At 46.0% G+C, this 26,345-nt stretch overlaps 1 protein-coding gene across 5 annotated transcripts in view; it reads right to left on the bottom strand.

Annotated features, from left to right (window-relative positions):
• Positions 1-26,345, bottom strand: part of ift54 (intraflagellar transport 54) — a 220,132-nt gene that overhangs the window by 159,590 nt on the left and 34,197 nt on the right. For all 5 annotated transcript variants that reach the window (XR_015078122.1, XM_085985625.1, XM_085985622.1 and 2 more), the window contains 2 exons: positions 24,723-24,884; positions 16,601-16,750 (listed from right to left, as the gene is read on the bottom strand). Coding sequence is in view for 4 of the 5 variants with exons in the window: in XM_085985625.1 (XP_085841751.1) it covers positions 16,601-16,750; positions 24,723-24,884 (312 nt within the window). In the remaining variant the exon portion in view is untranslated. The remainder of the gene's footprint in view (positions 1-16,600; positions 16,751-24,722; positions 24,885-26,345) is intronic.

Raw genomic sequence — 26,345 nt, 5'->3', positions numbered from 1 at the left:
GAGAGCGTGAGGGGGAAGGAGAGCGTGAGGGGGAAGGAGAGCGTGAGGGGGAAGGAGAGCGTGAGGGGGAAGGAGAGCGTGAGGGGGAAGGAGAGCGTGAGGGGGAAGGAGAGCGTGAGGGGGAAGGAGAGCGTGAGGGGGAAGGAGAGCGTGAGGGGGAAGGAGAGCGTGAGGGGGAAGGAGAGCGTGAGGGGGAAGGAGAGCGTGAGGGGGAAGGAGAGCGTGAGGGGGAAGGAGAGCGTGAGGGGGAAGGAGAGCGTGAGGGGGAAGGAGAGTGAGGGGGAAGGAGAGTGAGGGGGAAGGAGAGTGAGGGAAGGAGATAGAGAAGAGAGGAAGACACCCCGGGGAAGGGGTTGGACTCAGAGCCCGGCCGCGGTGACCCGAAGCCCCCGTGCGAGGCCTAGCGCCTCAGGCCCGGCCCGACTCACCTCAGCTCAGCTCCCGCTCCGGCCCGCTTGCTGTCTCTCGGGCCGCGCGGTTCTCTGTCTCTCTTTTCCCGGTCCCGCACTCACGGCAGGCCGCAGGCTTAGGCCCCACCCACACACGCCAAGAAACGCCCCCCGTGACGCATCATACCGCGGTTCCCCCATAGGATTGGTCAACCATCACGTCACTCAACGCTAATGCGGCCCGTCGATTGGTCCATCCACTCGTCAGTCACGCCGAAGAAGCTTTGTTAAAATGAGCGGATTTTGTCTGTTTTTTGTGAACTGTCCGAACAATTTTTTTCTGACCAAAAAATAAACACGCCTATGACACTCCCCTAATCATAAGCTTTCTTTTGATATAACATGTGTAGGTACACTCTAACTTTTGAGTTTACCGCGCACATACACATAGACAGACAAACTCATATATATATATAATATATATATAAAGATAGATAGATAGATTTGCAAATATCTGATTCAAAATGCAAAGTTGCTGCTATGAAATATTCTAATTTTCAACCAGAGTGCAGAACTCCACTCCAGAAGAGGAAAAGTTCCAGAACATATCCCATACAGCAGGACACCTTTTGTAAGCTGGTTGAGCAACACCAAATGTCACAGATTTAGACATTCACCCTCAAAGTTAGAAGAAAAGCAGCAGCGCTAAAGAGAAAAAGCTAAGCCAGAAGACGCAGTAGAGTAAACTTATCAATCATACAAAAGTTGTTACTCCATCTCTGTCCTTTTTTCCCTTTTAGCACTGATCCCTGCTGGGCATGTGAGATCAATCAAATTACCCTTCTATTCCCTCTCTGGAACCAAGGGTTGTGATAATGTAGCATTGTATGAGACTTTCATAAATCCGTCAGCGCCGACCTGTATGGCTGCTGTTTTACAAGCTCCTCCCCAACTGGTATTTTAATGTTGTATTTAATTTATTTATTTGTATTTAATATTGTATTTTAATATATCGTACTGTTAGTTTTTAGTATTCTACTGTTTATTATTTAGCACTCTAGTTTTAGTATTAGTAATTTAGTTTTTTTTTTTTAAATATTCTACTGTTTAACCGACCTGTATGGTTGCTGTTTTATGAGCTCCCCAACTGGTATTTTAAGGTTGTATTTAATGTAGTATTTTAATATATCGTACTGTTAGTTTTTTAGTATTCTACTGTTTAGTATTTAGTATTCTAGTTTTAGTATTAGTAGTTTAGTTGTTTTTTTTTTTTTTAATATTCTACTGTTTAACCGACCTGTATGGCTTATGAGGGTAGCCGCTGTTTTACGAGCTCGTCCCCAACTTTCCACTTTATTTATTATTTTATTGTTATTATTAAACAATTTTGTAAGTACTGTTTCTTCACTTATCCGCTATGACCGTCAATCACTTCTGGACATAAGATCGTCCGGAGATATAGGACCTACCCCCGATTTTTCGAACTGGGATTCTGCTGCTACTACCATCTACCCCCCCACCTGCTTACCTGACTTCATTCCTGTGATCAGGAAGTGACGACGGCGCAAGCGGGGCAGACGAGCAGGTGCATTAGTGAAGCTGAGGCGACGTGAACACCACCCCCCCCCCCCCCTTCCGAGTATTCTCCTGGCGAATGTGCAGTCACTGGACAATAAGCTGGACGAACTCAGGGGGAGGCTCACCTTCCAGCGAGACATTAAGAACTGCAATGTCTTGATTTTTACTGAGACATGGCTTGATCCATCGACACCAACTTCGGCCATTCAACCAGAGGGATTCAACATTCACCGGCTAGACCGAACAAAGGACTCGGGGAAGAACAGAGGGGGTGGAGTATGCTTTATGGTCAACAATTCTTGGTGTTCCGACGTGGAACTACTTACATCTTCTTGTTCACCCGATCTTGAACACCTGATGATCAAATGCTGACCCTTCTACCTCCTGAGAGAGTTCTCATCCGTGATCATTACAGCGGTGTATATTCCACCACAGGCCGACGCAAATAGGGCACTAAACGAGCTGTATGGGACCATTAGCAGGCTTGAAACTTCCCATCCAGAGGCTGCATTCATCGTGGCTGGCGATTTCAACAAAGCCAATCTGAAGAAAGTACTGCCTAAATACCATCAGCATATCACCTGCCCAACGCGAGCCAAGAACACACTAGATCACGTTTACACTCCGTTCCGGGATGGATACAAGGCCCCCCCCCACCCTCCCTTCGGCAAATCAGATCACGACTCCATCCTGCTGCTACCCACCTAAAGGCAGAAACTGAAACAGGAAAAGCCTGTGATGAGATCTCTACAACGCTGGTCGGATCAATCAGACGCTATGTTACAAGACTGTTTTGATTCCACTGACTGGGATATGTTTCGGAATGCCTCGGACAATGACATCAACACATATACAGATTCAGTCATTAGTTTCATAAACAAGTGCATAGACGACGTTGTTCCGAGGATTGTTGTACGAACATTTCCCAACCAGAAACCATGGGTAAATGGCAATATTCGTACTATGCTAAAAGCACGGTCCATCGCATTCAACTCTGGGGACATGGATGAGTACAAGAAATCAAGGTACGACCTCAGAAAAACCATCAAAAATGCAAAAAGACAATACACGGACAAAGTGGAGTCACACTATCATAGCTCAGATTCGCGAAGGATGTGGCGTGGACTACAATCTATTACAGACTACAAAGGGAAACCCAACTGTGTCATGCCCAGCAATGCCTCTCTCCCGGATGAGCTTAACACTTTTTACGCCCGGTTTGAGGCCAACAACAACTGGCCTGTTACAAGGGCGCCCGCGGCTCAGGACGACCGGGTCTTCTCAATCTCCGTGGCTGATGTGAGCAAGACCTTTAAGAGAGTGAACACCCACAAAGCACCTGGTCCAGATGGAATCCCTGGGCGTGTCCTTAGAGCATGCGCTGACCAGCTGGCAGCCGTGTTTACGGATATATTCAACCGTTCACTGTACCAGTCTGTAGTCCCCACCCGCTTCAAGGTGACATCGGTTATTCCAGTCCCCAAAGAAACAAAAGTAACCTGTTTAAACGACTACCGCCCCATAGCACTCACTTCTGTCATCATGAAGTGCTTTGAGAGGCTGGTCAAAACCCACATCAACTCGTTACTACCTGACACACTGGACCCACTCCAATTTGCGTACCGCCCAAACAGATCTAGGGATGATGCCATCGCCATTGTACTGCACACTGCCTTATCACACCTGGATAAGAGGAACACCTATGTGAGAATGTTGTTCATTGATTATAGTTCAGCATTCAATACCATTATCCCCTCCAAGCTGGTCAACAAGCTCAGTGAGCTAGGACTTAGCACCTCCCTATGCAACTGGATCCTGGACTTCCTGACGGGAAGACCCCAGGTGGTGAAAATAGGCAGAAACACCTCCTCCACACTGATCCTGAACACGGGAGCTCCCCAGGGTTGTGTGCTCAGCCCCCTTCTGTACTCCCTGTTTACTCACGACTGCGTGGCCACGCACAACTTCAACTCCATCATCAAGTTTGCTGATGACACTACCGTTGTAGGCCTGATCACAGATGGCGATGAGACAGGCTACAGGGAGGAGGTAAGAGCCCCAGTAGAATGGTGCAAGTACAACAACCTCTTCCTCAACATCAGCAAAACAAAGGAGATGATTGTGGATTACAGGAAGTGGCAGGGGGAGGGACACACCCCAATCTACATCGAAGAGGCTGAGGTGGAGAGGGTCAGCAGCTTCAAATTCCTGGGTGTATTCATTACGGAGGACTTAACGTGGTCACATCACATCGACATCGTAACCAAGAAGGCATGCCAACGCCTGTTCTTCCGCAGGAGACTGAAGAAATTTGGAATGGCACCCCAGATTCTCACCAACTTCTACCGGTGCACCATCGAGAGTATCCTGTCCGGCTGCATCACTACCTGGTATGGCAACTGCACCACCACAGACCGCAAGGCTCTACAGATGGTAGTGAAAGCTGCACAACACTATAGGAATTAAACTACCTGCTGTGCAGGATATCTACCCCGAGGTGTGCCGGGGGAAGGCCCTGAGAATCATTAAAGACGCGAGTCACCCCAGCCACAACCTCTTCGCCCTGCTCCCGTCCGGTAAGAGATACCGAAGCATACGGTCTCGTACCAACAGGTTTCAAAACAGCTTCTACCCCCCAGGCCATAAGACTCATGAACGATTAATTTATTACTGTTGTTTTATTTATTATTACTGTCTTTCTATTAGTATTTCTATTAGTATTTTTATCATTGTTATGCCATATTTATTCCAATGTTGGGAGGACTCGTAAAAATCAACATTTCATTGTGCAGTACACACGTCTGCTGCATACATGACAAATAAAATTGAATTGAATCCACACTGAAAGGCCCAATTAGTATGATAGCAAAATACTGCGGATGCTGGAAATCCGAAATAACAACAGAAAACGCTCAGCAGCGCCTATATTTCTTGAGCAGGCTGAAGGGATGTAATCTGTCACCCCTGATCCTCTCTAACTTCTACCGCTGCACTATAGAGAGCATCCTGACAAACTGTATCACGGTATCGTACGGCAGCTGTAGCTCCCATGACCGGAAAGCCCTGCAGCGGGTAGTCAAAACTGCCCAACGCATTACCGGCACCCGGCTACCGACCATAGAACATATATGTCAGAAACGCTGCCTACGGAGGGCACGGACCATCATCAAAGACCCTACCCACCCCAGCCACAGTCTGTTCGCCCTCCTACCATCTGGAAGACGCTACAGATGCATTCGCACCCGTACGAACAGATTTAGGAACAGCTTCTTTCCCAGGGCTGTCATCCTACTGAACTCCACAAATAAACACTAAAGCCTGCACATCTGCCAATGCACTTTATTATGGTCATATTTATGCTAATATACTGCAAGCCAAATGTATAAATGTATGTTGAAATGTTTAAGTGTCCTAATCCAAATTGTACACTCTCGGGAGCCGCAAGCCTACATTTCGTTGTACTGTACTTGTGCACTAACAATGACAATAAAAGTTGATTTGATTGATTTGATAGGGTGAGATGATGCAAGGTGTGAGGAGCCGCGTGTGGAGCATAAACACAGACATAGACCTGTTGGGCTGAATGGTCTGTTTCTGTGCTGTGAATTCTATGTCATTCCATGCAAGATAAGCTGCACATTTTGACTGCAGACAAGTAATTATCTGGATAATGGCAATATCAAGAAATGGGAAGAGAAAAATACAGCTCGTGGGACAGCATAGGCGTTTCAGGATAGGCCCTGTGCTCGCTGACCTACATTAGTTCCTGGTCCAGCAATGCCTCAAACTTAAAATTCTCATTTTTGTGCTCAAATCTCTCCATGGCCTCGTCTCTCCCCATCCCTGTAACCTCCTCCATCCCAACAACCCTCCGAGAAGTCTGTATTCCTCCAATTCTGACTTCTTGTGCATCCCCGATTTCCTTCGCTCCACAATTGGCGGCCATACCTTCAGCTGTCTGATGCACTAAAAACAACACCAAAGACTACGAGTTGAACTTATACGAAGTAGGCTTTTATTGACTAAGAACTGGAGCATGCCTCTGCTAGTGGATCCATCCTAAGAGCTCCCGGGGGAAGGGTGGGGAGTCACCTTTATACCCGGGCTTAGGGGTGGAGCCAGGGGCGGAGACATGCCCGGACCTGTACAGAGTTAACAGTGGTTTACCACACTGTCTAGGCCCCAAGCTCTGGAATTCCCTCCCTAAACCTCTCTACGGAGACAGGAACAGAGCCGGCGGGGGGGGGTGGTGGGCCAATAGCGGGCGACAAATGCGCAACATCGTGGAAAGGTCTGATTTCCCCAGATACCTCATTATCATTTTACTTCCTGGTTCCATGTTTCCACTGCGCATGAGCGGACCTAATGCTGACTCTCCTGATGCAATTTCACCTCGACTATTTAAAGACCCAGTTCATAGATGCAATGGAGGAGGTGGTAGGGGGTTTGCTGCATTGGTTTTGAAAGACTACATTTACAGTTTGGAAGAAAGGAGAGCAAAGGCTATGCCCAGATTTAATGAGGGGTCCCTGGATGTACTGCTGGGTGCAGGAAGGGCCAGAAAGGAGGTCCTCTTTCCCAGCACTGGAAAAAGAAACCTGCAGCCACCACAAAGAAGGCATAGCTGGAGGTGGCCCAAGAAGTGAATAGCAGGAACGTGATAATGAGGACATGCATCCAGTGGAGGAAGCATTTTAAATGACCTAACCAGGTCAGGAAAGCTGAGCAAAGTTGCAGATTCACCTACATCCTGTAGTGCACTCCTATCACTCTGTCTTGTCATTTAAGTTTCAGCAGCAGCCATTGCTCCATTTCAATACACATACTCACCTCCACCTTCCTCCATCCACCGCTGCCACTCACCCCAATCCTAATGTAATCTTATACCACCTCAGTCAGTTCCCCTGATTCTCAGCACACATCCTCAAATTGCACTAACACATTCTTCAAATGCATGCCAGTACTACTCGTGATGCATCTGCCTGATTGTCACCCTCACCCCGAATGCACTGCATCCATCCAATGCACACATGCCTTACAGCCACTCATAGATCTGTCGTGCCATCCTTGCAGAAGAGAGCACAGAATACCAGGGAGAAGGCAAGGACCGGAGGAGGACCCCCACAGCCCCCACCCAACTGATGGTGGAGCTTAGCCTAGCAGAAAAGGAGGCATTGGCGATAAGTGACATCTCTGCCTCCCGCAGCATCGGAGATGGCGAGGCTGGTAGTGCGTTGCAGCAGGGCGACAGAACTAATTTCTCAGACCAACATTTCCTACAAGACAAAGTCATCTTGAGTTGACTTCAGCACTTAATTAAATATGATCACTGCAATTATGTGCATTTCAACATTTGTACAGTCCCATGACTAAATTTTCTCTTCTTCTCTACTGCAGGACCATCACACGAAGAACAGGAGCCCCTGGCCGGAGATGGAGGACTCCTCAGAGGAGCTCATTCCTGCTGCGTGCGCCGTCACAGGACACAAGCATGGCAGACATCAGCGCAAATACTAGCACATCAGTGTGTCCCCTTACAGTTAGGTGGGATATCACCAGGTGAATCACATGCCACAAGTGAGCACGAGCAGAGTGCTGGTAGGGCCAGCTGTGAAGAGTCCGCATTGGAGGGCGCAGTCATCGCCAAGTTCTGTTCAGCTGTACAGAGGTGCGGAACCCGGTTGTGGGGGGAGGGGGGGTGCCCATCAATAAAAAGAGAATCATCGAGAATCAGCAGCAACTGTGTGAGGTACTGGCTGTCCTGCCAGGCACACTCTTCACAATGTCCCAGTAGATGGAGGAGGCCAGTTCACAATGTCCCAGTAGATGGAGGAGGCCAGTTCAAACATTTGTGGTGTGATGGCGCAGGCCCTTGCGAAGATACAATCTTCCATCAAGAGACTGGTCTCCTCTATGAAAGTTGAATCATGGCGCACTAACGAGTCCCTGCAGGCCTAGACGGCAGCCGTGCAAACTCTGAACGCCAACGTGTCTACTGGCTTACACAGGCTGGCAGATGGATTAGATGTGGGCTTCCAAGGCGTCACTGATCTCCTTCAGGCTGTTCTCCAACAGAGAGGCAGGAGTGATGTTTGCTGGCCCAGCAGAGGGAGGATGGTGAGAAGGGGGATGAAAGTGCAAACTCATCTCAAAGCGTTTCCAGGTCTTACCCATTGCTGGCACCCCCTGCCCCGCAACCCCCACCCCTTCCAAACAAGTACCCCACATGCTGCCCCCTCTCCCGCTGGTCCAGTCAGGTGGAGCAGTCTTTGGTGGAGCCCTCATGGGCTCCAACACCCAGCCACGAGCACCTCAGATGCCACAGGGATTGCACCATGTAGAAGTGGCAGAGACAGAAAAAGATAAGCTTTATAGTTCACCAAAGGGTACGCACATGGGTGTAGTTGAATATTTGCTAATAGTTAATTTCTTATATCACGTTAAATCGAAATACTTTGTACCACTTTCCTGTGTTCCCCATTCTTCAATGGCGAGTGGCAGCTCTGCTTTTCATTTGTCTGGTGCTGAATGTGAAGACATGAATTGACTGACACCATTTGGTGGATGTGGAATAAGTAGATGGATGGTTGCAGGACTGCTTGTGTAAGTGCGGGCGGGGTATGTTATAGTTACTTTGGTCCAGCGTGATTGACTAACTGAATCTTCAAGCTATTAGGAGGGCATCCCTGGCATCTCGAACAGCAATATAAATCGGATGGTCTGGCATTGGGGTCCCCCATCTTCCTCCTTGCCACTGGAAGCCTCGTCAGAAGAGCAGTGCTGAGCAGCTTTGTTCCTCCAGCACCTCTAGTCCTCACTGTCACTCTGTTGTGCAGAACACAGCACACCACAATTATCCTAGAGACTCTTGCTGGGAGTACCGAATGGCGCCTCCAGACCAGTCCAGACACCTGAAGCGCAACTTGAGCATGTCAATGGCTTGCTCGATGACACATCTGGTTGTCATATAGAGTTCATTGGTGGGGTTCTTCAGAGGTGTCATCAGCCAGGTTTGAAAGGGGCATCCTATGTCACATAGCAGCCACCCCTTTCCACGCTGGAAAGGACAGGCTTCAAGCTCCGAGCAAAGCCCTGTGCAAGGCATTCAGGCTTTCTGACAGGCCTGCCAATGCACTTCGTTGTGCATACTGATGCGCTATCAATTACTCATAAAAGACTGAGAGTTAAGAGAGTAACTAAAGGCTTTTATTAGCAAAGAACAGAGCATGCCTCTCGTGGTTGACTGGGTTCCAAGGCGGCAGGGGGCTGCAGGTCAATCACCTTTATACCTGGGCCTGTGTGGGTGGAGCCAGCCGAGACATGTTGAGGCATGCATAGGTACAGCAGTGTGTAACAACAACAACAACAACAGTGGTTTACCACATTCACCCCTTGTTTAAAATTGAGTCCGGCGGGGTGAAGTGTACTAAAGGTTCGTGTAAGTAAGTCTATCAGGTGGCCTTGTATGCCGTCCTGATCGTCGTGGTGGCGGCGGTGATGGTGCAGCATCCAACGTTGAGTCTGGCGTCTCATTGAGTGGTTGGGTGGTCAATGACGGGTCCTGGGGCTGCGGCATGCCGTCTAGCGGGGTTGGGTTGTGGGTAGTGGTGGATGGCAATGGTAGTGTTTCAGGGGCACCCAAAGGTGCGAGATCTTGTGTGGGGGCTGTGTCCTCCTGCCCGTCCGGGTACACTACGTAAGCGTACTGGGGGTAGGCGTGGGTAGTGGTGGATGGCGAGGGGGGTGTTTCGGGAGCACCCGAAGGTGCGAGGTCTCGTATGGAGACTGTGTCCTCCCGCCCGTCCGGGTACACCACATAAGCATACTGAGGGTTGGCATGGAGGAGGCTCACCCTCTCGACCAGGGGGTCCGTCTTATGGGACCTCACGTGCTTCCGCAGTAGGACGGGTCCTGGAGAAGTCAGCCATGTCGGTAACGAGATCCCCGATGTGGACTTCCTGGGGAAGGAGAACATTCTCTCGTGAGGGGTAGCATTGGTGGCTGTACAGAGCAGTGACCGAATGGAATGGAGCGCCGCAGGGAGGACTTCCTGCCAGCGAGAGGTCGGAAGGCCCTTAGATTTCAAGTTTAAAAGGACTGCCTTCCAGACCGTCGCATTCTCCCTTTCCACCTGGCCATTCCCCCGGGGGTTGTAGCTGGTGGTCCTGCTTGTAGCGATACCTCTCGAGAGCAGGTACTGCCGGAGTTCGTCGCTCATAAAGGATGAGCCCCTGTCGCTATGAATATAGCTAGGGAAACCAAACAAGGCGAAGAGGTCATTCAGACATTTAATGACCGTGGTACTGGTCATGTCTGAGCAAGGGATGGCAAATGGGAAACGGGAGTACTCACAAATTATGTTGAGGAAGTACACATTGCGGTCGGAGGAGGGGAGGGGCCCTTTAAAATCGACGCTCAGCCGTTCAAAGGGGCGCGTGGCTTTGATCAGGCTTGCTCTGTCTGGCCTATAAAAATGCGGTTTGCACTCGGCACAGATTTGGCAGTTCCTGGTCATGGTCCTGACCTCCTCGATGGAGTAGGGCAGGTTACGGGATTTGATGAAGTGAAAAAACCTGGTGACCCCCGGGTGGCAGAGGTCATTGTGGAGGGTCTTCAGTCTATCGACCTGCGCGTTGGCGCATGTACCACGTGATAGGGCATCTGGGGGCTCATTGAGTTTCCCGGGCCGGTACAAGATATTGTAATTGTAGGTGGAGAGTTCGATTCTCCACCTCAAGATCTTGTCGTTCTTGATTTTGCCCCTCTGCTTATTATTAAACATAAAAGCTACTGAACGCTGGTCAGTGAGCAGGGTAAATCGTTTTCCGGCCAGGTAATGCCTCCAATGTCGCACAGCTTCCACAATGGCCTGGGCCTCCTTTTCGACAGAGGAGTGTCGAATCTCGGGGCCCTGGAGGGTCCTTGAGAAAAAGGCCACGGGTCTCCCCGCCTGGTTAAGGGTTGCAGCTAGGGCAAAGTCGGATGCGTCGCTCTCCACTTGGAAAGGGATGGACTCATCCACTGCGTGCATCGTGGCCCTCGCAATATCTCTTTTTATGAGAGTGAAGGCTGCACAGGCCTCTGCTGCCAGGGGGAAGGAGGTGGACTTGATGAGGGGTCTGGCTTTGTCCGCATAGTTGGGCACCCACTGAGCATAGTACGAGAAAAACCCTAGGCATCTCTTCAGTGCTTTTTGGCAGTGGGGGAGGGGGAGCTCCATAAGGGGGCGCATCCTGTCGGGGTCGGGGCCGATGACTCCGTTCTCCACTACACAGCCAAGAATGGCAAGGCGCTTGGTACGAAACATACATTTGTCCTTGTTGTACGTTAGGTTCAGCCGCTGGGCCGTACGGAGGAATTTCTCTAGATTATCATCATGGTCCTGCTGGTCGCGGCCGCAGATGGTGACGTTGTCTAGATAGGGGAAAGTGGCCTGGAGCACGTTCTGGTCGACCATCCAGTCCATCTCCCGTTGGAAGACTGAAACCCCGTTGGTGACGCCGAAGGGAACTCTGAGGAAGTGGTAGAGACGACCGTCAGCTTCAAAAGCTGTGTACTGGCGGTCCTCAGCCCTGATGGGGAGCTGGTGGTATGCCGACTTCAGATCAATCGTCGAGAACACCCGGTATTGTGCTATCTGATTGACCATGTCAGATATGCGGGGGAGTGGGTATGCATCTAGCTGGGTGTAGCGATTGATCATCTGGCTGTAGTCAATAACTAGGCGCTGTTTTTCGCCAGTCTTCACTACCACCACTTGTGCTCGCCATGGGCTGGTGCTACTTTCAATAATCCCTTCCTTCAGGAGTCTCGCTACCTCGGATTTAATGAAGCTCCTATCCCCGGCACTGTAACGCCTGCTTTTGGTAGCGATGGGCTTACAGTCGCGGGTGAGGTTAGCGAACAAGGAGGGGGGGGGGGGGGGGGGGGGGACTTTAAGGGTGGAGAGGCTGCAAATGGTGCGCGGCGGGCGATTTAAAAGCTGCTGGCTGCAGACTGTGAGTGGGGGGAGGGGTCCGTCGTACGCTAATGTGACACTCTTAAGGTTGCACTGAAAATCCAACCCCAGTAGAACGGCAGCGCAAAGATGGGGCAGGACCAGGAGTTTAAAATTTTTGTATTCTGTGCCCCTTACTGAAAGGGTCACTACACAGTAGCCACCGACGTCCGCTGACTGGGCTTTGGAAGCCAAAGAGATCCGATGTCGCGTCGGCAGGACCGGGAGAGAGTAACTCCGCACCGTGTCGGGGTGGATAAAGCTTTCCGTGCTCCCGCTGTCAAAAAGGCAGGTAGTGGCGCGGCCGTTTACCTTAATGTCCATCATGGACCTGGACAGTTGATGAGGGAGAGATTGGTCCAGCGTCACGGAGGCCAGCGTATGGTCGAGCGAGTCGATGTGGTCGTCAGATGAGGCGGTGGTTGAGTCCGGGTCCCCCGTGGTTGAAGTTGGAGACGTCCGAGATGGCGGACAAAATGGCGGCGCCCATGGTCCCGATCCCCACGCGGCTGGGGGAGTCCAAGATGCCGGACAAGATGGCTGCCCCCACGGTTCGCACGCGGCGCTGCTGGCGTTAGCGGTTTTACCTTTGCAGGCGCTGACATAGTGTCCTTTCTTCCCGCAGCCGGAGCAGGTAGCGTTTCTCGCTGGGCAGCGTGCTCTGGGGTGTTTTGCCTGGCCACAAAAATAACATTTCTGTGCCTTGGACATCGCAGCAGCAGTTGAAGGTGGCGGTCCCATGACCCAAGGTTGTGGCGTCCACGTTGCGGAGCGGTTAGGGGAGAAGGCGTCCATATTCCTGTGGGCCGCGTCGAGTGAGAGCGCGAGGGACACTGCCTTTCTCAGGTCCATTTCTCCCTTTTCCAACAGTCTCTGCCGGGAGTAGTCGGACCTTAGACCCGCAACGAAAGCATCTCGGATCAGTCCCTCCGTGTGTGCTGCGGCTGATGCTTCTTTGCAATCGCAGTCTCGGCCGAGTATCCGTAGTGCCCGTAGGAAGGCCTCCACCGATTCCCCGGGCTGCTGTCTGCGGGATCTTAAGAGGTGCCGGGCATAGACCGTATTTACCAGGCGTGCGTATTGCCCTTTTAGCAGACCGATAGCCGCCGCGTAGGTCATCGCGTCCTGGATTATTGTATAAACTTGGTGGCTCACCTTTGAGGCCAGGATTTCCAACTTGTTTTCGTCCAGGGTCACAGTTGAGGCTTGCAGATAGGCCTCGAAGCAACGCAGCCAATGCGCGAATTTGGTAGCCGAACCCGCTTCTTGGGGGTCTAGGTCCAGGCATGTTGGTCTGAGGGCTCGCAGCAGCTCCTGTTGCTCAGCGTTTGGTGCAGCAGCCTGCTGTTCAGCAAATGTCGACATTTTGTTTTTGCTAATAAAATTGATGCGCTATCAATTACTCATAAAAGACTGAGAGTTAAGAGAGTAACTAAAGGCTTTTATTAGCAAAGAACAGAGCATGCCTCTCGTGGTTGACTGGGTTCCAAGAAGGCAGGGGGCTGCAGGTCAATCGCCTTTATACCTGGGCCTGTGTGGGTGGAGCCAGCCGAGACATGTTGAGGCATGCATAGGTACAGCAGTGTGTAACAACAACAACAAGTGGTTTACCACACATACCCATCAGCCTTCTTCTGTATGCCGGCCCATCAAAGTCCTCATCCGAGTCCTGTGCAGCAGAACTCGTGTGCGACCTCATCCTCTGGGGAGCTGGCACCTACTCTACCCTTTCCCCCTGTCCTGGCTGCAGCCCACACGTGCCTGGTGATTCACCACCTGCCTATCCTGCCTAAGCTACCCTCTAAAGTCCACGCAGTGCCAGTGTTTGAGCTGGTGGCTGCGAGTGCAAGATCGAGTGACTGTTTCTTCTTCATCATCACTCTCCTCTCCCACTTCTTTCACCACTGCCTGGCCAGGTTGAATTTCTTGGGTCTCTGAAATGAAAAAGGCACAAGGGTAGGGTTGTGGTGAGGGGGAGGGAGGGAAAATAAAGTGCATGCTTACATCTGCAGCTTGTTAAGTCAGAATAGATTGTGGGATGAGGGGGAAGTGGGATGTGAGAAGGAGGATTAGATACGAGCATATCGTCATTTTCAATGGTTTCAGTGCCGCCACTGGCCATGGTCTCAGTCACAGCCACTCCAATTATAGCGAGCACCGTCTCCTCGAGCGAGGTCAGGTTACGGAGGCGCATCTGTCCTCCTCCAGTTAGCTGCAGCTGCCCACAATTGTGTGCCACCTTGTCCTGCAAAAAAAGAGAGAGAGAGAGAGTGTCAGTCACTGTATTTGGCTGTCATGGTTGACTAGCTGGCAGTGTGAGATGTGGATGTAAGGCTTGCAGCAGTGGTAAGTGTGTCAGGGTAAGATGGAGCATATGAATGTGAGTTATGAGTCGTGATTGATAGGGGAGTAATAAGGGTGTGGTGAATTGAGCAGTGAGAGGCTAGCGGTGCAGTTTGTGGTATATGGCACTTGAAGATGAATTCACGGACATTGATCACTCGTGTGAGGTCAGTAAACTTCTTCCTGCACAGCATCCAGCTCATCAGGGCTGCTCATCAGGGCTGCTCATCAGGGCTGCACTGCTTGCATCGACAGCGACGGCTATCTGCTCCCATTCCCTTCTCACCGTCTGTCTGGAGGGCTTCCTGTGGATACAGGACATCTCTCCTCCTGTACCAGGGCCTCGAGTGGTACATCCGAAAATCTGTGCGCCCTCTCTACCATATTGCGCCATCTTCACTCTTCCTGTAGATCACACTCCTCTACAACGACTACCAATATCTGCTACAGCCAGAATGCACCACCCCTTTAAGAGGTGCAGATTGGCTTTAAGAACTGCAGGCTAGTTTTAATTGGTGCTAGCCTCGCACAAACTTGGGTCCCCTGTTGAGTGTGCAACCACTCAGCAGTTAGTTTAGCGATGGGCTGCAAGCCTCCTTCATTATAAGTATCAGGTCACACGATGTTTGTGTGCTGTCTGCATTACTTTGAACGGGCGCGGGTTAATTGAGTATTGCGAGCCCCGCGCCAGTTTTCGGGGACTACCAATTTTTAGCCCTCTGTTTATGAGGAAGTGATAATAAATCTGTACAGGACATTGGTTAGGCTTCAGCTAGAGTTGTGCAAGCAGTCCTGGGAAACCGATTATAGGAAGGCTATTAAAGCCATGAAAAGCGTGCAGCAGAGATTCACTAGAATAAAACCAGGAATGAGAGGGTTATAATTATGAAGAAAGGCTTGAAAAATTGAGACATCATTCACTGAAACAGAAAAGATCAAGCCGGGAATCCAATCGGGAATTTTAAAATGATGAAAAATTTGGGGGGCTTAGTGAAGAATTAGTTCCACTGGTTGGAGAATTGACAAGGGGTCAAGACTGAGGATTATCATCAGGAGAATGAAAAAGAGGTAATTACAAGATTTTTTTTTAACCTCAGAGGGTTATGGCTTTTGAGACAGAGACGTTTAAATTGGAAAGGAAACTGGATAAGTATTTGAAAAAGAATGTAAATGGATACAGGCAATGGGCATGGAAATGGGGTTACAGCAGATTGCTTCAATAGGCGAGCTAGGGCCGGCTTGGGCATAGTGGCCCAAATGGCCTCCTTCTCTGCTGTAATTTTTGTTATTCTATGAATCCTAGTTTACACATGCTTTCATCAATGTGAGGATTCCCTTATTTTACAAGGTTCCTAATGGACATGGGGAAGAACTCCCATCAGTTACTTATGTTGGTCTTTGCACATCATAGTCAATATCTTCAAAAAGGTCATAATAAAATCCTTAATCTGGTAAGCAGCATTGAGAACACGCATGTTGATATAGCAGTGAGTTTAGCAAAAGAACAGGCACAGCAATTTGGCTGCAAATCTTCAGTGTGAAATTAAATAAATGAAATTTACTATGTGCATAGAACCACTATGAGACGGAAGGTGAGCAAAAGCAAACACAAGAAGTAAAAGGAAATTGAAGCATCAAGCAGTAAAAGCAAAGAAAAACAGCAACATTTTGTGTAATACGGAATACATACACAAACATACCTCCATACAAGAAAAGTATGGAAACAGTTTTACTGTTGTGGTCTACTGAATTCAAAATATGCAAAATCAATTTTACTTTTGATTCAAATAGGCTGGATATGCAAATATTAACAGTTCCATAAACTGAACACTGGGTTAAATTGTTAACTTCTAACTACATAGAACTTATATTTATGCAATGCTGTATAATGTCCTCAGGACATCTCAAAGCGCTTCACATCCAACAAGCTTCTTTACGAAGTGTCGTTACTTCGGTAGGTACAAGAAGAGACACCATTAATAGTGAAGTCATAAACATGTTCTTTTCACATGGTTTTATGATTTCACTATAAATAGTGGACAGTGGAAAGCCCCTTTAATGATTCACTATGTACAATAATGCCCAAAGCCGATTATTCCCATTCACACAACACCCTTGACTCATTTTAATCTTTGCTTTTAAAAATCAGTAATTTGTGGACACAATGGGACTTCAGGGTTGCTTCCTTTTGGTTAATAATTTTGGGCATATTGGTTTATCCTAACCACTTCAAAAATGTGTTAAAGTTCAGTACATTGTGCATCCCGAGTGACGTATTAAAGCCAGGGGTTACCTCCTGTTCTTTGTCCTTCTGCTTCTTGCGCTCATCATCTTTTTTTTCTCGGTTTTCTTTGCCCTGAGATTTGGAACTGGACGGTGCTTTTGCTTTAAGATCTGTCTTTTCACCAGCAAGGACCCTCTTCACAGAATCATCGCTGGAAAGCTGGAGAACAGGAAACAAAATGGATTAATACTGCTCTTAACGCCACTTCTCTACACAAAACTGAAATGGTCATTGATCCACTGTGGTCTATATTCTAAAATTTCCAGGTGTAGGGAGGGAGCACAACTCTTGGTTCTACCCTGTTTATGTTTCATTAGGAGTGTTTTGTGTTCAACTAGTTTTGCAAGCATGTTCTCCCACCCTGCTAAGTAAGTACCACAAGCAAGGTCACAGAGGCTTGTGCAGAATATAACTGGCATCCTGCAATAGTGCAGTTTCAAAGTCATCACCACAAATTCAAAAAAAACTTGGAACAGTCAGATCAAATGCGACACTAGTAATTCAGTGAGAAACCATTGAGAGAAGACCAAACTGTAGCAACCTCAAAGTCTCATGTTTATACCACAATGGCTGCTGCCATCATATTCAGAATATGCAAACAGACATCTCAAAACAAGAATAAGGACTGGACATTCTTTGGTCAACTATAATTGCAAAATCTCTCAAGAAATCTATTTGGAATTTCTTGACCACAAAGTCTGGATTCAGAAAAACCATCAACAATGCCAGCCAGCTGAGGCAAAGTCACTGATGATCCTACATCCAAATATGGAGATACAGAAGTGCTGAAATTATGGACCTAAAACCAGAGGGAGTTGGAAGCCCAAACAGACGTACTCTCCAGTGCAATGTTCGCTCCAAGTCTGAAAGCTGAGTAACTGACACCACTGCTCAAAAAAGTACAGGGCTGTGCATCAGCCAATTAAGTCCAATCAAGGCATTCATCAATACTTGTTCCCACCCTGCTTGTAATGTATCAGACTACCACGGTGTTGTCTATCCAAAGCACAGCTTTTGACTTCTCAACTTGCCAGTCAGGGACACTTGTTTTTGACTGTGTGCTGCACCTCAAGTTTACTTTAGACACCTCTCTAAATGTCAATTACATTTTTAATATTTGAGAAAGGCTGACAGTACGGGGTGACCAAGAACCACGGGGTGACTGAACCTACTGGTGAAACAGTCCAATACTATATCGCCTTGACATACCTCCCAATGAGCCTCTAGCCAGGAGTTCTAAACTATGAGTACCAATGGGATGTTTGAGAACTACTGTAGAGATATTTCACCTTGTGTCCAATCAATAGAATACACTTTCTCTTTAAATTCACATGGTGTTAACCTATGATTTACATTATACACCATTGTCTCCCTGGACGTGTGGAGCTCATACTCCCCACTTAAAAAAAAAACACGTTTTTTCCTCACTCAAATATAACACACATGTCAATCAAGACAAAAGGGGGAATATTTCTGCCCAATGAAAAATTGATACTGTAACAAACTAATGGGGTATTGCTTAATACTGTTTCTATTAATAGCTAAAGGAGGTAACCAGACTGTAATCAAACCACTTACACTTTATTCTAGTTAATCATAGCTTTCAAATTGGGTAATCAAAGTGCCTCTGTTTGCAGCATTCCCCTGGTTATGTAGGTGATTACATACTAGAAAAGCTCCCTACCACAGACCACAGAGAGCTGAATGAGACAGACCATCTGGGTGTCTTAACACTTGAATAAAATAAGTTGATGTCATTCTGACCTAGCAGTTGTGTAATTTTATTTTTCATTATAAGAAATTCTACATGTTGGATTCTTCCCTTGTAACAGACATCACATTTTTTTTTTATTATTTTCTCTACCCTTCCCATTCTGATTTTCCCTCTCCATAAGGGATGCTTGAGCTTCACAGTAATGATTGGGAACTCACCAACATGAAGAGGATAAAACATCAACCAAATACCAAATGGTTGGGCCAAACCGCCTGTTTCCATGTTGGATTTTAAGAGGTTAAAAAGTTGATACAAAACTACACATCCCTTGTTGTCACCTTTCTCAATCACCAAGTGAGGGAAGCATTGAAATTAAGCAACAAAAAAGACAATGGTTCCTGTAATTGGACACTTTTTGTAAACATCATCCCCACCAAAAAGGGAGGACTTACTGTCTACTTTCACCAATTGTAAAAGGGCAGGGAGGGGTTCTTGGGAGACCACAGACCGAGATTATTTAACTGAAGATGCTTCTGGAAGAGACAGCTGTCGCTACACAAGAACAGGAGTAGGCCATTCAGCCCCAAGAGCTTGTTCTGCCATTCAATTAGGTCACGGCTGATCGGCATCTTAACTCCATTTACCTGCCTTGGTCCCATATCGCTTAATGGTGTTTAGAGGGTGGATGTGGAGAAGATGTTTCCTCTTGTGGGAGAATCTAGAACTAGAGGTCATTATTTAAAAATAAGGGGTCGCCCATTTAAGACAGAGATGAGAAGAAATTTTTTATCAGAGGGTTGTGAGTCTTTGGAACTTTCTTCCTCAGAGGGCTGTGGAAGCAGAGTCTGAATATTTTTAAGTCAGAGGTAGATAGATTCTTGATAAGCAAGGGTATGAAAAGTTATCGGGGGTAAGCGGGAATGTGGAGTAATCAGATCAGCCATGATCTTGTTGAATGGCAGAGCAGGCTCGAGGGGCCTACTCCTGCTCCTAATTCGTATGTTCGTATGTAATAGCCTCGAACAAAGGTCTATCTATCTCAGTCTTGAAATTTTCAATTGACCCAGCATCCACAGCTTTTTAGAGGAGAATTCCAGATTTCCATTGCCCTTTGTGTGAAGAAGTGCTTTCTGACATCATCCCTGTGACCTAGTTCTAATTTTAAGATTATACCCGCTTGTCCTGGACTCCCCCACCAGAGAAAATTGTTTCTCTCTATCTACCCTATCATATCGTTTAATCATCTTAAACACCTCAATTAGATCACCCCTTAATCTTCTATACTCAAGGGAATACAAAGTATTCTAGTCTATGCAACCTATCCTCATAATTTAACCCTTTTAGACCCAGTATCATTCTGGTGAATCTCAGCTGCACCCCTTCCAAGGCCAATATATCCTTCTTGAGGTACGGTGCCCAGAATAGAACATATTGGCCCAGAAATTTGGGTCTCTGCAGGTGAGTACGCACGGGGTACTCACCCGTAAGCCCAATGGAAGTGCCGGTTTTGTGCATGCACTGCGCATGCGCAGGAAACCGGCACTTCCGTTCCCCTGAAAGAAGGGGTTCAGAGGTGGAACGCGTGCGCAGGAGAGGCAGTGCGTGGGCATTGAACTTACGTTTTTTTTGCAGGTTTTTCCGGGAGGGTAAGTCTCCAGGAGTTACACTTTTAAAAAGCAGGCGCAAGGCCTGCTTTTTACAAGGTAAGTGGTGAATTAATTAAAATTAACACATTTTTCCCCACAGGTTTATTATTTTTAAATACTTTAAAGAAAGGTAAGTTTATTTTTAGCCCCGTTAGAAAATGTAATTAATTTTTTCAAAAATTTAAATTATTTTTTAAAATAGTTATTTCATGTAATTTATAGTTTATTTTAAAAATGTGATTTAAAAAAAAAATTATTTGAGGTTTGAGTGATGTTTTGGGGCTTATAGTATTTATAGGTTTGACAGGTCTTCCTGTCGAACTTATGAATGAAGCATCCCTGCTACCATTGGCTCTCCATGGCCCACGTGATGCCAGGGGACGCATCGAACTAACTGCGCCCCAGGGATACACAAGCACTGCGCGCCGACAGTTGGAGGAGGCCCAGGATCGCAATTCCACGGGGGCCCACAGCTCAATGGCCGGCACGCTAGGTAAGTGCAGGTCGGAAGCTTGCACCCGCGGGAAGCCTCCGACCTGAATTTCTGGGCCATTACTTTAAATGCAGTCTAACCAGAGCGTCATACAACTGTAGCATAACTTCCACCCCTTTGTATTCCAGCCCTCTTGAGATAAAGGTCAACATTCCATTAGCCTTTTTAATTATTTTGTGTACCTATCCACTAGTTTTTAGTAATTTCTGTACATGGACTCCTAAATCTCTCTTCTCCTCCACAGTTCCTAGCTTCTTGCAATTTAGAAAATACAATCATCTATCTTTCTTAGGTCCAAAGTGGATGACCTCACACTTCCCCACATTGAACTCCATCCGCCACAGTCTTACCCACTCACTTAATCTATCTATGTCAATTTGCAACTTCCTGCTCCCATCTACACTATTCTCTGTACTACCTAACTTAGTGTCATCAGCAAACTTGGATATAAGGCTCTCTATTCCTTCATCCAAGTCATTGATAAATATAGTGAAAAGCTGAGGTCCCAGTACAGATCCCTGAGGTACACCACTAGTCACATCCTGCCAGTTGGAGGACATACCCATTATCCCAACTCTGTCTCCTACCTCCAAAGCAATTCCCTACATGCCCATAATGCCCTAATACAATCAGTAATGTTCTGATTATGTTGTACTGACTCATAAGTAGGATAGTTTCCATGTTTTATTGGAACCTTAGGCATATTCCAGCAGAGAAAGGCAGTATCTGTTTTTTGATGCCTAGAAAAGGCTATTTTGGTAGAAAGACATCCCTGGAGCAGTCTGAGATCTGGTTTCCATGGACTTCATGATATGGGGTTATTATATCTGGCGATGCTCCAAGTTCACCATAAGCCTCAACTGTCTGAACAGGAGAACTGTATGTACTGAACTGACTGAATGCTACAATCATCTTGGATGCTCAAAGCAACAGCTTGACTTATTGCTATTTTGGAAAATAAAAAAATTGCACATGCCTAATTAAACAGTATGGAAGAGTAAATAGTTTGGTATGCTATTTAAGGCACAGGAAAGGAAACCTCATAATGGGATTACACAATGTGTTAAGATAGCAACCTGAAATTGACTACGCTTTGTTAAACTGGATTTAGATCACTAACCAAGGAACCAAAGAATCATTTAAGCAGATGAAATTGTTTCAATCTATTCTTTAGTTTAGACAGCATGTGTGAACTGAATATCAATTGTTCATAGTGGATTTCTGGAACTAACACTTTTGTTTCCTGATACAGTCTGTTCAATAAATACAGCTTTTTAAAAGCATCTCAACACTGAAGAAGTGCTGACCTCAATGGCACCAAACCATAAATAGTATGAACAAAAAAATCATCTGGGCTCTAAAAAGACAGAGAAATTAGCCCACTTATGAGTTAGGAATCAAACGTGTACAATATAGTCAGGAACATCACTGCTCATGAGCTCTGAAATTTGAGATTATTTGTGAAACATCTGAGTTCCATGGAAGGTATTAGTAAGGAAATATTCTTCTCCTCCTCCTCCAGTCAAAAAGATCTTGTACAAACATTTCCACTAATGGAAAAGACAATTGTTCTGCAAGCAATAAAATATATTGATTATTCAAAAGGATTTATTAGAACCAAGTATACAACAGTGAGGTTACTGCAATTGGCTTCAGGATCTCTCTTCTTCATCCCCCACTATAGTCTTCATTTCTTCTCTTCTCCCCGCCCACCATCCCCACCTCCAAACATCATCTGTTTCTCTTCTTTCCCTCTCAAAATGGAATTTCTCTTTCCCCTACTCCCACAACAGGGTCTCCTCTCCACCCACAGTGACAGGACCTCTTGTTTTTTTTAATTTGTACCCTCAAAGGACAGTGAGAAATTCAGGTGTCCCTTGCTGGAATTTTTTTTTTTTTTTTTTTTTTTTAAAAAGCAACTGGTTGAGTTCACTCAGGCAACTACATTTTCTAAGCATGTACCATCTCCAGCTGAATCCCTGACTATTTAATTGTTTTTGAAGCACTTCTGGATTCCATCTTCAGGAGAAAGTTTCTAACTGGGAATTGTACTATTTAAATCCTTCAAAAAAAAGTATGGTTGGAAAGGGCATGATGTAAAGGTTTTTGGTTTTCCGTTCCTATTTTAAAATGAAAAAGATCAATGTGATTTTTCTACCAATTCCAAATATTTCTGAAGTGTCCCACCCCTCCCCCACTTCCCAAAATGTAATTGCTCATTTATCACCAGCACTTAAAACTGTGGAGCAACTCTGTTATTTGTCATTTTTTTAAAAACAACTTTAAGGAGCTACAGCTAACTTGACCTACCGATTGATACATCTGCCCCTTTTCTATGGTCTGTTTGGTTGTTAAAAACAAGTGAAGAATGGGGGGGGGGGGGGGGGGGGGAGGGAATCTGAAGGAATGAGACTCCACACTTGTAATAGTTAATTTTCAGTGCCAGAGAGGATGACTGGCAGTAACTGACATTTATCATATCGTTATAAGGGTACTTAGACTGGAATGGACAAGACTTAACTTTCCGAGGCAAGTTTAGTTCATACCTACCACACAAATACAGCAACTTCATGCCATTCAATACATTTCAATGGGGAGGCAGACAACGAGGTGCCATTTTCGAAAAGCTAATGGTGGGGTGGTGCATCTCAGACAGCAACTTTTGGATATTTGAGTTTAACCATGCAATTGGTCCTCGTCTGAAGTTGCTGTACCATTTGCGCATAAATAACAGCGAGCTCCATTAGCCTCACCGTTATTTTGACAGCAAATTCTGGCCCTCTAATTCTATTTAACTCCCCAGATGGCGTAGTTAAAAAAAAAACTATATTGATAGAATGATAGCAAAATACTGCAGATGTTGGAAATCCGAAATAACAACAGAAAATGCTGGAAAAACTCAGCAAGTCAGGCAACATCCGTGGAGAGAAATTTGAGTTGACGTTTCGGGTTTGACCCTTCTTCAAAACTGGAGAGAAAAGGAACTAGATCGAAGGCAGGGCTGCGATCGGACAAAAGAATAAAAGAACCAAAAGAAGTAAAAGAGATTAGAAGCTAGACGAGATGGTAATAGGCTGTGATTAGGTGTAAAGTGTACTGGCAGGGCAAAAGATAGCTGCCAGGTGTGAGAGAGAAACAAAAGGAAAGGGGGGGGGGGAAAGGAAAGGAGTGGAAAAATATAAGTGAAAATGAAATAGGGGCCGAGGTTATGATCTGAAATTGTTGAACTCGATATTGAGACCGGAAGGCTGCAGACTGCCTAATCTTCACCTCATCTTCCGATTAGGCAGTCTGCAGCCTTCCGGTCTCAATATCGAGTTCAACAATTTCAGATCATAACCTCGGCCCCTATTTCATTTTCACTTATATTTTTCCACTCCTTTCCTTTCCCCCCCCCCCCTTTCCTTTTGTTTCTCTCTCACACCTGGCAGCTATCTTTTGCCCTGCCAGTACACTTTACACCTAATCACAGCCTATTACCATCTCGTCTAGCTTCTAATCTCTTTTACTTCTTTTGGTTCTTTTATTCTTTTGTCCGATCGCAGCCCTGCCTTCGATCTAGTTCCTTTTCTCTCCAGTTTTGAAGAAGGGTCAAACCCGAAACGTCAACTCAAATTTCTCTCCACGGATGTTGCCTGACTTGCTGAGTTTTTCCAGCATTTTCTGTTGTTATATTGATAGAATGATGTGGTTGTGAAATTAATATTATTTTGACAGCAAAACCTAGACCATAGAGCTCCAGTGCTCTTCTATTACCCCACTGTTTTTCCCCATTACTCAGTGTTGATCACCTTTACTTTGGTGTTGTATTATGGAATGACAAGAATCATCAAAAATTAACATTAGTGGAGTATGTAAGTACCTAAAGAACTAATGCACACAAGTGTATTCCACAGAGTGCAGTTCAAATAGCAGCTGAACATTTTATAAACATCTTGCTGTTGAAGTAGTCCTCCAAAACATCTCAATTCAATATTAATTGGCAGTCTTGGAGAAAACACATGGATAGCAAGAGTGAGAAATGGAAGTGTCATAGTGGTGCAGGATGGCGGCAAGACTGTGGTTAGGACACATTAGAGTAGTGAAGAGGAAGCAGAACTCTGTCTAATATAAGTCATAATTTCCCCAAGGCTGCTCAACACAGACAATGTAAAGAAATGCGAATTTCCTCTTCCCCTCTGACATCCCTCCCCCTTAATGAGTACCTAAACAAATGGGTGCTTGATACCAGTCTTGGTTCTTTCACAAACCCAGGGTTGTTTCCCCCAAAACATTTACCTTGTTAAGACAACATTTTGCAATAGTTTGCAAGAGCTCATTAGTTTTCTCTGGTTCGTGACCTGCCACTACACGTGCAGGCTTCACAGACAAAGGATCACCAGACACCATCATTACTACATCAATAGCCTTCTGCAGGAATGAAATTTTTGCATCTTTATCCTGACAAAAAAAAGGAAAATAAATTAGTTGGGTAAGCTAAAATTGTAACTTTCAAATTATAATATCTGTACCGAGCAAATGAAAAGAACACATCTGCATTTATATAGCGCCTTTCACAGCCTAATTAGTGAATCTTATGCTGGCAAATGTGGCAACCTTTTCGCATGCAGCAAGTGAGATAAATAACCAGTTTTTTTGGTGGTGTTAGTTGAGGGATAAATATTAACCAAGACAAAAGGAGAAACTCTCTTCTCCTCTTCAAATAGTGCCATGGGATTTTTTTGGGTCCTCTTGAACAAGCAGATGGGGCCTCAATTTAACATCTTATCCAAAAGGTGGCACCTCCAACAAAGCAGCACTCCTTCAATACTATACTGAAGTGTCAGCCTAGATTATGTACTCAAATCCTGGAGTGGGGCTTAAATGCACAACATTCTGACTGAGGCATAATATCACTACCACCAAGCCAAGCAGACATCCTTACTCTTAAGTTTTTCAATTAAAGAAAATATTCAAGTGAAGGGCCAAGGCCTATAGTGCAGATTTAAGCAGAAAGACAAGACAAAGGGAGATCAAAATTCCACAAGTTAAAGAACAAATTAAGAAAGGAAAATAGTGCAATAAGTCTCGATTTCAATACTGATAATGCAGGGAGGTGGAAAAATACATAGGTTGTCACATCTGTAGCTTTGAAGGAACAAGGGTGGAAAGATCAGAGAAGCAACAACCAACAGAGTACAAGAGAGAAGTACTGAAATCATGGGCTATATTTTAACCTTGGACATGATATTGGCCACTGTTATGACAAAGCAGAAATGAGAGACACTACCGCTTCTGGAGAAGGTTCCAGCTCATTCAGTCCCCACAGGCAGATGGGAATGTAAGCTGCTTTTTGAAACTGGCAAAAGCAGCAATAGAAAATTATTTAACATTCTTTGAGTCAAATGAACAAAATCAAAATTGTTGCACAAATCACAATTTAAAGAATGAACTTTCCAAACATGTTCAGGCCGGTATGTTCGTCTATTATAATTTTGAAATATCTAGCTTGCCACAAAAATTAAAAAACCTAAGTATAAGACAGCTGACCCTTTAAGCAATCAGATATTAAAGGGAGTGACCAATTTGCTTGTTCAGTTCTGTCCCAAGTGCATCTTGTTTGAAATCACTGCACTGTTTCTAGGTAATGTGCCACGCAGTCTGGAAGTCTCCTCTTGGCATTGTATCAAACAAAAATATACTGAAATGCTAAAATAGTGCAGAAAGAAATATTTCTAAACTCAGGGAAGGAGTGGGTCTCCACAAGCTATCCAAGCAACCTGCAATGGGGAAAAAAGAACATAATGCCTACTTGAACAGAAAACAATTTTTATGGGGACTGGTAAACACAGCCCGTTCTCCTCTGGAACTTGGATTCAAATCCAAATCAGATTAATGCAATAGCGTCCATCTGCCAGTTTT

This window comes from Somniosus microcephalus, chromosome 4 (genome assembly GCF_052327205.1).
Source record: "Somniosus microcephalus isolate GS21.2 chromosome 4, FLI_Smic_1.0, whole genome shotgun sequence".
NCBI classification, from domain to species: Eukaryota; Metazoa; Chordata; class Chondrichthyes; order Squaliformes; family Somniosidae; genus Somniosus; species Somniosus microcephalus.
Note: the sequence above shows the minus strand (reverse complement) of the source record. Positions and strands in the feature narration are given on the sequence as shown.